The 13364-nt window shown below is 38.1% G+C and overlaps 1 protein-coding gene across 2 annotated transcripts in view; it reads left to right on the top strand.

The window, feature by feature from the left end:
- LOC103043026 (metabotropic glutamate receptor 4) overlaps window positions 1-13364 on the top strand; it is a 225924-nt gene that overhangs the window by 81658 nt on the left and 130902 nt on the right. For both annotated transcript variants that reach the window (XM_007253293.4, XM_007253294.4), the window contains one exon: window positions 86-954. In XM_007253293.4, coding sequence (XP_007253355.2) covers window positions 430-954 — 525 coding nt within the window. In that variant the 5' untranslated portion in view covers window positions 86-429. The remainder of the gene's footprint in view (window positions 1-85; window positions 955-13364) is intronic.

Raw genomic sequence — 13364 nt, 5'->3', positions numbered from 1 at the left:
GCAGAACCGCGCCAACCGATCCAGGCGTGTCTTCCACTCTTCACTCCCTTTGTGACTCATTCCTTTTTATCATTATGTTTTGCAGGACATCACTGAGGTGGGCAAAGCGCTGTGGCCTTGCGGACTGACCTCCAGCCTACCCCTCAGAGAGGGAGAGATTGAAAAACCTGAGGGAGGGAAATACTTTTGATTAACTTGTCTGAATCACCCTGAGAAGAATATTGAGAGGAATATTCATGGACTAGAAAGACAATGGAGTCGTATGTGACTATTTCTAAGAAGGGCAAAAGTCACTTCATCTTGATATATTGAAAAAACTAAAACAAATAAGATGATTCTACAGTCTTGAAAGTTGCCAATATTTGATCACCTTCTTGAAGCGAAACCTTTTTTCCTTATCCATAACTGGATAAGATCTGAGCTGCTGCCATGTCTCCACCTTGGTCAAGTGGAGTTAGATGGACCAAGTGTGGTGTATGTTTTCTGCTGGTTTTTCTCTTTTTTTTCCTGTCCACATTGGCAGCGAAACCCAAAGGACCCAGCCAAGTGTATCTTAACTCCATTCGCATTGATGGAGACATTACCCTCGGAGGACTGTTCCCAGTCCATGCGCGAGGCCATGGAGGAAAGCCCTGTGGGGAGCTGAAGAAGGAGAAAGGAGTCCAACGCCTGGAGGCCATGCTCTTCGCTCTGGACCGCATAAACAATGACCACGAGCTGCTCCCCAACATCACACTGGGAGCCCGTATTCTGGACACCTGCTCACGAGACACTCACGCCCTGGAGCAGTCTCTCACTTTCGTCCAGGCGCTCATAGAAAAGGATGGGATGGACGTGAAATGTCCAGGTGAGGGGAAACCCACCATCACCAAGCCTGAGAGAGTCGTAGGTGTCATCGGCGCTTCCTCCAACTCTGTGTCCATCATGGTGGCGAACATCCTCCGTTTGTTTAAGGTAAGCACCACCCAAGATCCTTCTCTGTGTCTGAGCTCTTTGATGGTATAGGTACACAGGCATACAAATCAATCTCTCTCCGTTGATTAAGACAATTTCTGTTCATTTATTCATATGATTTAATCTAGATTTGTAAAGCAGTGTTATGCAGACTTCATTACTCAAAATCTTTTGAATTAGAACTAGACTTGAGTAAGTATTCAAATTAGACTTTGGGTAGATTAGAATATTCAGTACTTTTCAACTGTAATGCGTGTGTGTTTTGTTATGACAGGTCCTGCATCAATTTGATGAATGTTAAACAGCGAGTTTTTAATGAATGCTTGAGGGAAAATATGAATATGCAAATCACATAGTGATAAATGGAATGTGTGAATGATTTCACATCGTTGTGAAGGTGCCAGAATACAAGCCTAAAAATATTTACAATAGGATTTTTAATTGTAAAACTTTACAACACGAATTGTACGATGGGTTTTCTTATTATTTTAATAGAATTTCCTCATTGTAGGACTTGTTCACCTTTTCCTGAGACTCATAAACATATTCCTACTCAAGGTCTACGTGATTGATGGGGACTGAATTGATTACTGGGCTTAGCCTCTAGAATTTCAACACCTTTATTAATATAATTCTTGTTCTGGGAGGGAACTGAGGCAAGCTATCTCCTGCAGTTTGGTATTACATAAGAATCCGTTATAGGAACTGTCACCAATGTACATGATATTAACTGTCAGGGATTATGGGCCTGAGAATATTCAGCAAAATCCTTCTGTAAAATACTGTATGTGTTTAACAGAACACAGTACAGAGCTCCTATAGCATACACTAATGAAGCGTAATTTAACATTGGGGGTTTGTTTTATCAGTCTGTTCTAACCAGCTTATTCGTATCACATCAAAACCATGTCTCATGTCTCATTTTCTACATGTTTTAATCACAGATGTTAATATTGTAGATATAGAAACTGTACAAAATGTTATTAACATTAGAATTTTTACATTCAAGTAAAAGTAAAGAGTATAGTTACCCTTTTTGAGATTAATTTTTGTTGTTAGGATAATGATATGATGAAGTTTAGGGTAAAGTGGTATAACACAGTATTTTTTAAATTATAATGTTATCTATAATGTTATGTGGTTAATGTGACAAATTTCTGTTTTATGTCTAGCTAGTACATATCTATAATAACTCATTCATTTAAGTACATTTAAAATGCCCACAGGGTGGGGGAGTAACCTGCCAGACATGCCTTAAACCAGTTAAAACACTCCTAAGATCATTCACTTCACTGTGTGCTCTCATTTTTGAGGTTTTATTGTTTAAATGTGTGATTTTAGCCTTAGCTAGCTGTGCTTATCGGTCTGTGCTGTGGTGTTTGCTGTTAGCTGTTAGCTAACATTAACTGAGTACATCTAGTTGGCCTGCTACAAGTTTAAACATGAAAGAACCTTTTACATTAAGGTCCAACAGAAGCTACCCAACTATACTTTCTCAGATACAAGTTTTTATAATTAGTACTCGGGTCAGTTTGTTAAAAAACAACTGCACTTCTATGATCGAGAGATTGCTGGTTCGAATCCAATTCATGTAGCTTGCCATCGGCTGCCGGAGCCCTGAGGGAGCACAGTCGGCCTTGCTCTCCCTCTGGGTGGGTAGATGGCGCTCTCTCCCCACATCACTCCAAAGGGTGATGTCGCTCAGCACAAGGCGTCTGTGAGCTGATGTATCGGAACTGTACTTTCCTCCGAGCGTGCTGTAATGCTACTCGGCAATGCTGCATCTGCAGCAGTTTGAAAAGATGTTGTTGTTGACTTCATGTCTGACTAATGTTCATTTATTGTGTAAACAAACTGGGCCCAGTTTCCCAAAAGCATCTTAGCATTAAGAATAGCTTAACATGGAGAAAGAGTACTCACGCAACCATATAAGATATAAGATCATCTTAGTGCTAAGAAGACCTTGTGGGAAACCCACCCTGAACTCTGTATGTGATAATTTTTCAGGTCTTAAACCCAGAATTAAATGGAATATATAACATCCACAAATCTCTGCTCCTGTAATACTGTATACCATGACAGTGTTTTGAGAGAGTATGATGGTTTAAGAAAAGTGAACACTGCCCAACCAATACACAAACCCATATCAGCTTTTAGGGCTTAATCCCAGTGTCCCCAGCCACTAAGGGAACCTTAACTGGATGGATGCACTGGGAAAATTGGATTAAAGCAACTGGAAAAATGCTTTTGTTGACTAGGGTGGGTCTCTCTAGATTATCAAGTCTACCTTTGGTCCATTTTTCACACAATGTTGTTGTAGTTAAAACCACATTAACCACACTTTCATGAGCACACAGCGATTATTCTAATCTGGACCTGGTCCCACATATTGGTGGCCATGAAAGAATCCCCTGTACCTGACAGATGGTACTGTAACCTTTTTGAATTTTATAATTTTATAATAACTAGTCACTTTTTTAACTAATAGTAACTAATAGTTATTCTATTAATAGTTATTGCCATCATGCAAAATCTCTATTTTTTGCTGTTATCCACTGTTTGACACAATGCGAATATTACAGCAGGAAAAATGTATCAGTAGAAAATAGAATTAAGCAAGAGAAAAGCTCCAAAAGCTTTTTTTCCCTTTATCTATAAAGTTTACAGTTACAGGAAAAGACAGACATTACATAAAGTAAATGTTAAAAACTGAATTTGAATTCAGTTGAGCTCTTCCATCATATAACCATATGTCAAACACTTTTTAAAAAAAAATATCTTTCTTTTTTTTCTTTGCTATTGTAAGTGTTTTATTGCATTCATAAATCCAAAATAAAACCAAATAATTTTTTTTTTTTTCCAAAATGGAAACTTTTAATATTTAGTTACTCATCAAAAGGGCTCATAATGAAGCTGGGTTTCTTTGGCATATAATAAAACATATTTCTTGACTTAATCTGTGTCCAGAAACTGGCCCTCTGATCCCTAAGCTCATTTACTGAATCCCCGTGGTGTGGTGAGAACGACTTATTATTTTTGCTACATGAACGAATTTTAAATCATTGTAAAACATCAAACACGCCTCTTATTTATTTCAACTGGATCAATGTAGCAACACGCCTGAAATTTGTTTGCATTCAGGATGAGTTTAGCACCTGCTGTGGATGAATAATGGTGAAAGCTATGGTTATCTGTGACTGTCATCCTCTGCTTGTCTGGAGTGAGATTAATTCTTATGTGTAAGTCAGGTGGCCCTGAAACAGTTACGCGTTGTTTGATAGGTATTTTCCCTTTTAAATAAATAAATGAACAAATGAAGGGGTATGCAGTTCCATTCATCAGAGAGGGTGGTGTGATTAAAAACTGGCACACAGGCGGGGAAGGCGGGGGGGGTGGGGGGTGGTGGGAGGGGTGGCAGCATTGAGACGATGATGACAGGCCTTGGGCACAAACGCTGTGATAAGCACATTTAAAGCTTGCAGCTAGAACACTAGAACACTATTGAGGTAGAGGTGGGATGGTCTAGTCTGGATCATTGCTTGTCTTACTGAGCTTAGATCACACATAACCCACACTGACACACACACACACACTGTGCAGTCACAATTATACATATATTCACTAGGGGTGTCACGATCTCGATATTTTATCGAAATCGAATCGAAATGAGGTCACGATCTCGAGTATCGAAGTCAAAAAGAGGATCGACGATCCCTCCCGCGCGCGCTACGCAAATAGCGCAGCGCGCTACGCAAATGGCGCGGCACCAACACAGCGCATCCTATTCATTTAAATAGAGAGCCGCTGCATGAGCGCAGTCGGCGGGAGTGTGATCACTGTTTTTATCTGTCCAACGGGGGAGGGGGGGCGGGGGTTGGGCGCGCAGGTTTTGTATCTGTATCTAACGGAGGGGTGGGTGCGCGCAGGTGAGAGCGTGTGAACTCGCTGAAATGCGTGTGTCAGTCTGACTTGAGAACACTGACTATAGATCACAGTGAGGTGGATTAAAAATCTTAAACTTATAATTGACTACACCTGTTGCTTTCCATTGAATTAAAAAAACATCTTTCTCTCAGATAAAGTAAACACAAGCGTGTTTCTGACTAAAATAAAAACTTTTCAGGAGAGATATAAGTTATGTGTAAATATTTATAAGACAATACCCACATCACTTATCTAACCAGCCTGTACTGATTTCTGCCCCCCAATAATGCTTTCAATAACCTCTAATAGCCTTTAATAGTCTTCAGTAGCCTTTAAAAGACTTACCTGGCGGCCGTGGTGTGTCCACTAAACTCCGTAGTTATAAACATCCTGAGGTTAGCAGCGCGCTAACTGACCTGTTTATAATGTAATCCGAGCAGTGCCTCCGTGTCGGCTGTTCTAACCTGCTGCTGTTAGCTGCTTGGGCTGAAAGATGAACTGTAGTGAGCTGTATTATCCGGTTAGTGGGGTTAAAACCTTTATTTGTTTACAGAAACAGTAAAAACGGACTGGCTGAGCTCTGTAGCCCGTGGCTGGGCTGTACTGAAGTAGTGACTGAGTGAAGAGAGCGGGGTGCTGCTGCTGCTAGTGGTTGGATGAAGAACTGCAGCTTCATGTAATGAGCAGTTTCACCAGCCATCCACACACAGCTCTGATAAACTGCTTGTTTTAATAGTGCACACTGTTGCTACCAAAAAAAGTCACTAGATGGCATTACCATATATATCTTAATAAATAATAATAATAATAATATTTATAATATTTATAATAATAATAATAATAATAATAATAATAAATATTTTATTTAAATTTTATGAGGCATAAAATAATAAGAAAAAAAAAACAAGAAAATCGAGAATCGAATCGAATCGTGACCCTCAAATCGAAAATGAAATCGAATCGAGGATTTAGAGAATCGTGACACCCCTAATATTCACCAGTGTGCACTAACGATCAGTTCCTAAATCGTCCACTGATTACACTCTTTAGTCCCTAACCTTCCACACACTCTACTTCATCAGCAATTATGCTTCACACCTTTTATCCCTGCACTTCAACCTTACCCAATCAGCCCCTCATAAGCCTTTGCTCTTTTCTCCTCTTAAACTAAATGATGTCCTGTTTTTCTCCTCTTTCTCTTTCTCCTTTTCTACACCTGTTTCTCTGCTATTCAAGAATATGCAATTCTGCCTGTATTCAGCCTAAATGCCTCTTGTTCTTCCTCATCAATCATATTTTTTAGTCATGGACAGCAGCGTCATCTTGTTCTTACCAACAGTTGATTGGCCTTCCTAAATGGCATAGCCTGTAATCAGTTCAAGTAGGGCTGGGTGATATCATAAAAAAAAAAAAAATAATAATAATACTAATAATAAAATCTCAATCTTGAGTGATTCTAGATTATGATTTTATGTTTTTTCATACATAAAAATTGAAAAAGTGCAGTTTTGTTATTTGTTTTATTTGTAGATATGCCAATATAGTAACAAAAAAAAAACATTTAGAGCTATCTTATTTTGATGTGTTGCTAGCAAGCTAAACAGATTTTGGCTATCTTTTAGCTTTTCCACACTTACTTCTTCTGGTTTGGCTTTCTTGTGTCTTACCAGTATAAATCTCCTGTTTGATTTAAAGGAGGTAGTCCAGTTTGTTTTCAAGGCACTAGAACTAGTGGAGCCTGAAGGTGATGAGCTGCTCTCTAGTATCAACAACACCATATTCTATTAAAGACACATTCATGTTTTACCAATCTTTAATCAGCTTTGGCTAGGGCTTTCACTAGTGAACTGGGTATGTGTAAATTTCAGGGGGTATAAATGTAAGTTGTTAAGACCTTTACTGGAACTAGGGATGTCCCAAATATTTATTACATCCTTTTTTGAACCCGACTGTTAGCAGTCGTGGATAAAAAGCTCTAGCATTGCGGAAGCCCTCAGCAGAGTTTTGTAACTGCATGAGCCACCACAGAAAAATATATACAGCTTTGGAAACAGTTAAATAACACCACTTTCTGAATCAGTTTATCTGTTTTTGCTATTTATAGGTTTATGTTTGAGTAAAATGAACATTGTTGGTTTTATTCTATAAACTACTGGCAAAATTTATCCCAAATTCGAAATAAAAGTATTGTCATTTAGAACATTTATTTGCAGAAAATAAGAAATGACTGAAACAACAAAAAAGATGCAGAACTTTCAGAAAACAAGTTCATATTATAAAGTTTTAAGAGTACAAAAAACAATATTTGGTGGAATAACCCTGGTTTTTAATAACAGTTTTCATGCATCTTGGCATGTTCTCCTCCACCAGTCTTACACACTGCTTTTGCATAACTTTATGCCACACCTGGTGCAAGAATCCAAGCAGTTCAGCTTGGTTGGATGGCTTGTGATCATCCATCTTCATCTTGATTATATTCCAGAGTTTTTTTTTATTTGGTAAAATCAAAGAAACTCATCTTTTTTAAGTGGTCTCTTATTTTTTCCAGAGCTGTAGATTAGAAACTCTTTGCTATTTTTAGCCAAATCTTTAATTTAGTTCAGTTTGGGCCAAAGATTTGTTTTATTTTGGTCCATCCCTATATGAAATTATTTTAGGGTTTTGAAATTGGCCCATTTCCAGCTCTGTATCTAGATTGCCTTTTAAAGAAGGAGAATGCAGATGAATACATTTAGAGATTCCAGGGCACCGATAAATCAAAATATGAATAAACTCCAGTTCATTTCATCGTGTCACAAGACGCATAAGAAACAGGCTGGTGTTACATCTTGGACTCTTTTGGCAGAAATAAATCTTGCCACACCATCAGACTAAAAGCCTTTTTCAAGGTGTTTGAGCAGACTTTAGTATAGATTAAACAATAAAGCTGTAAATGAGCTGGTGCCTCACCACATTTAAGGAGCTAGACTGAAGTGTTTAGGGAAAGCAGAGAGACGATTTCACATAGAGTGCACTTCAGTTCCAGACAGTTTCCCCTCTGAGGTTTAGGCTCTCCCATCCCATCCTCTGCATCTCTCATTCTGCTATTGTTTATCACATTGATTTATCAAATATAGATTCTGAAGCACCAGTGAGAATAAAAAAAATGACTGCAGACTGCCAGAGAACCTTGACACAGTCACATAAGCAAGGCCACACACACACACACACACACACACACACACACACACACACACACCTTTCACCAGCTCTGGTTGACAAGCTTAAAGAAAATCTGTCTCCTCAGCACCAGGGTGTAATAGGCGCCCTGTGCTTTCGCTGATTAATATTTTAAATAAACATTGCGTAACAGCTGGGAGCTACAAATTGCAGTTAGGTTCTGTATGCTGAACTCATGTGAATGCACATTCATTTTCTGGGTTCGTGAAACAGAAAAATCATTAAGGATGCACAATATGGACAAAAAATTGTGCATTGTTTCGTATTGATGTTGAATATTTCGATATTGTTGTGAGGTTTTTCAGCACCTGATTTGGCTGCACTCGTTTTGTCCCAGGCTAAGACATAATTTGCTGTGTGTGTTCACTGTGAACCTCATTCTGCCACACTCTACCTCAATCTGCCTCCAGCCTTGTTATGTCATGTGATCACAGTCTGCAGCGTGAAAAGCTCTCGTGGTTGCTGCAAACGTGTAGTGCAATTTAAGTTTTCTGTTTTCCCAAAACTATTGCAGTTCTTTCAAAGTGTTTGTTGTAAACTCACAATAATAATAATACATTAATTACACATCCCTAAATATCAAAATCTATAGTATGTGTTTCACTAATTTATATTTTTAAACACCTACCTTCTTTTATTATCAGAATACTACTGAAAGCCTTATTTCAAAAAGTGTACAACTTTAAGATTAATCACACTGCATAAAAATAAGGTTTTAAAAGATCTGGAAACATATCAAAGGACACAAAACATTTGGAATATGACAGCCACCAACCGACTGATTAACTAAATAAATAATGCCATGCTCATAAAAAACTGGGTCGGATCGTCCCTTTTGGCAGTCAATAACCTTCTCAAACAGGAGCAATCAAATCTTACTCCACTCTGTTGGGAATGTTTTTAGCAAACAGTCTGGTGTTTAAAGAAGCATGCCACACAAAATCCATTATTTAATGCGTGGGCTATTTCTGTACTGTGAAAACAAAGCTAACAATTCACAGCACTCTGCAGCTGAGTAAAGAAATGTACATTAGTGGCCAAGGAACTCCAAGTAGGCATTTCCTTTAAAAAACAGGAGGAATGGAATAATTCATTAGTACCTCGAATTTCATATAGTTTGGCTAAGTGTGGCATTTACTTTTATATCTTATAAGTACATTTGTGTGACCCAGTGTGCAAAGTACTCTCTGGCGTTTTTACCCCTAAACCAAGGCTCATATGTTTGTTACATTATATCCATTTGGTCCGGTTATTGTTGATGTCCTACATTCTGTCGTCATCACCTCCCTGGCTCCCTCTCCCTATTTTTTTGATTTGTAGAATGTTGTCAATTCAGCAAGTTGTCTTTCCAGTTATTGTGCCAGAACGTGATTCTCCTTCGTCTGCAGGTGTGATTTAATCTACAGTTAGGGTAGATACAGAAATCACAAGCGCAAGAATTTACACCCATACTGTTTCCTGATACATGTGCATGTGAAAGCGGTCTGATTTCAGCACAACACCAGTTCTGTGTCTTCTTCTGTTGTTGAATGTCAATTGACAATAGCCTGTCTCAGCTGCCTGTGATTGGTCTAAAAGTCTGAACCATCCGTAAACGTGGTTTCACACCGCAGAAGAACCGGACCATGGTTCAGTTGATCTCAGTTGAACTAAGAATACGTTTTTGGTCTCAACAATTTTTGGTCTTTGGTCTGAAATTTGATTAGCATCACTGTTCACCATTCCCTGTAACATCCCTAGACTCACAATGCTGGTCACAGGGTTTGTCAGGTAGGCACCACACCACGTGTTTTGCTTAATTAAGCCGATATGTCACCTCCAGATTGATCAGGAGTGACGTGTGGCATCCCAGATCCACCATGCTAGCTGGCTTCACAGACGTATCATTTAACCAACCTCATAACCCTGCTTTATAAGTCCATGCCTTACCCCAGTTGCACTGTTATTGCAACTCGTGGACTTTAGCATCAACCTTTAACAACAGTACACACGCCATACCCGCAATGTATCATAAGCAATAAGTATACATTAGCCTCCCTGGTGACTAAAACAGTCACCACAATAGAACACAGTCCATTTACCAAATGTCAAACTAAAAAAAGATCATATAGGGATTTTCTCTGCAGATAAACTTGGTTGTCAGTCATTTTTGTTCCTGAAGACAACACAATGAAAAAAAAATAATAATAATTTGATATCAACATATGTGTAAATATATTTAATTATATATGTTAAATGATATATGTTTAAATACATATAACTATGCACACAATAAGATGACCAACATGCCTACCTAATCCTTACATGACTGGATTACACAAGGGGCCCAGCCCATTCTTTTCTTCCATATTCTATCAGTCCTAGAAATCTACTCCCTGTAAAATTCAGTATCAGTGTATATGATGAGGTCAGCCATCTGACTAACCACCAAATTGATCATTTTTACATTATTAACTCTGAAAAAGTTGGCGTTCAAACATTATAGGAGCTGCAAGTAAATTGCACTGGATTATGTTGTTTTAGGTGCTGAAATACAGTCTTATGGACTGCTCCTTTAATTATGATGTTTCTTTGTGCACAGAACTGTACTATGCTGTTAAGTGTCACCTCTCTGCAGACTAAAAACCATCTCCACACAAATGGCCCATACACATTCATGCAATTTAGTCCCACATAGATGGTAACTTGTGTATTATGTGCAATTTTATCTTTTATAAGACTGTTTTGCTCTGGTAAAACCTAAAAGATAAATGTTGTTTTTGTTTCTACCGAAGGAATAAAACTCTTATATTAAATACACAGTAATCCTTTACTAACTTGCAGTAGTATATACTTGAAATTAATAAAAAAGTAAATGCTTTGTCATATCATTGACAATATGAGCACAAAAATGCCCTGAAACATTGTGATATTTTTTAGGTCCATATTACTTACCTCTAAGGGCATTTTCACACCAGCACACCAGTCCAGTTATAACGAACTCTGGTCCTTTTGTAACTTTAGTGCGGTTCGATTGAGCAGGTGTGAAAACAGTAATCGCACTCGGGTGCAGATCAAAAGAACCGGATTGAGACCAGCTAGAGGAGGTGGTCTCGGTCCGGTACCAAACGAACTCTGGAGCGGGTTCACTTGTGGTGAGAACGTGATCTGGTCTCGGTCGGATCCAGCTATTAAATATAAGCCATTTATTTGAGCTAAACTGCTGATAAAGCAAAAACAGTTTAAACTGATATATTAGCCAGATAACGCTAATTACCACAGCTGTGAACAAACACTGTGTCCATGCACGCGCCGTCTGCGCTGCATTCACTGCTCACAGCCGCGTGACTCTGTTTATTATGTATAAATCTGCGCTGCACATAGAAACACTGTGTTTGAAAGTGCAGCGTTTCAGCGTTCAGTGTTAAAGCACAGATATTTGCGCTGGAACACAAAATCTTCTCGCTGTATTTACTTTTTTCGTATATTTATATTTAACGTACTCCCGTGTCAGACAGCTCTGACCAATCAGAGGACACAGGCTACTCGTGTGGTTTATTGATGCGCATTTTGGTGCATTTACATTTATGCCTATGTGAAACCAGACCGAACAGAGCGAGAAAACGCTCCAAGTAAACGAACTCCTTAACTGATTCGGACCAGAGAAACGAACTACAAGGGTGAAAACGCTCTAACTCCCACACCAACAACAAGCAACAACCCGCTCACCTTGAATTCACAAGCTCACAACATCAGTTACACTATTTTCACTGACATCAACGTTAATTGCATTATAGAGCAGAACAATTTGTCCCACACCACGCAGATCAATATTAACTTTTACTAACCTCAGGTTTAGTAATAGTGATGCAAAATAAGATTAAGACCATTTGCTTCCCAAATACAACTACCTAGGAAGAACTCTCTTTCTCTCAATCTCTCTCTTCTCTTGCAGCATCATAAGGAGTTTATTAATGAGAAAGGCTGGTGTGTGCAGCGTTAAACTCTAATAAGGTTAAAAAATGAGTTCAGTTAGAGTGGAGATAACCTAAAATACTCTCTAAAGATTGAACCATATAATACATTATTAACATTAAGAAGTTAAAGTGATAGTACGTGTCATAGAGGGAAATAGCTCTTCTGAATTTGGTGTAGTGTAAAAGTTTTAAGCAGGTATTTGCAATATTTTTGTGCTGTTTCTAGTGAAGAACTGAAATGTCACAGTTGGCACCAGATCACCATGTATATCAATATTTATAATATATTGTAAAGCTCTAGTTGATCATTTACTAACTGGTAGCCAATAGGGGTGGGCGATATGGCTCTTAAATAATATCACGATATCAGGGTATTTTTGTGATAACGATATACTTGGCAATATAGGAAAACTAAAATAATTCATTCATTTCAGGAATATAGTATAATAGTATAACAGAATAATCATAATGTGGCAAAATAAATCATATAGCATAGAATAATATAAAACAGCAAATAATATTGCAGAATATTTAGTGCATGCATATAAACTGCAAACTAAAATAATTTTACAATACATACACCTAAAGCTTCACAGTAAATAATAGACTACTTTTAAGACAGAACAGCCCATATTATCACGATATGGATTTTTAATATCATGATATTTCTGTGTCACGATATATTGTATACAATATAATATTGCCCACCCCTAGTAGCCAAGCAATACCAATTGATATTGTTATTTTGAATGTTGTTTGCACAGAAGAGCCTAGGCTTGTCTCAGCCTCTGTCAACCCACTTACCACTTACTTTAGCTTTGGTTCAGGATAAAGGGCATGGGATTGAGTCTGAGGGGGTGATTGAACTGGAAAGGTCTATGTAGTGGTGCAGCCCAGACTTCATTACCTGTACTGCTGAGACTGTTGGATGTTGGCAGTAGAGTGTATTTAAATACACTCTTGCGTACAGTGTTTTTTTATCTAGTGTAACTGGGAAACACTGGAACTCACATGGAAGGATCTGCACTGTCTTATTACAGCAGACCCCAGCCTCCGTTCATACTCATACTCAGCTGCACACGTTCTTAACAATATAGTCTACAACGATTCACATTATCAACACTACATACTGCCCTGAAACATAAACACACAATCAAAAACAACCAACACTTACAACACACTTTTTTTTATATACCAATTTATTAAGCAGTTATTTAAAGGAGCATTATCAGAAAACTGTGACGTTTGTCTTCTCATAACTTATAACTTACGAAGACGTATTATTTATTTAGATAAATCATATTTACAAAG

The sequence above is a fragment of the Astyanax mexicanus genome, chromosome 5 (assembly GCF_023375975.1).
Source record: "Astyanax mexicanus isolate ESR-SI-001 chromosome 5, AstMex3_surface, whole genome shotgun sequence".
Taxonomy (NCBI): Eukaryota; Metazoa; Chordata; class Actinopteri; order Characiformes; family Acestrorhamphidae; genus Astyanax; species Astyanax mexicanus.
Note: the sequence above shows the minus strand (reverse complement) of the source record. Positions and strands in the feature narration are given on the sequence as shown.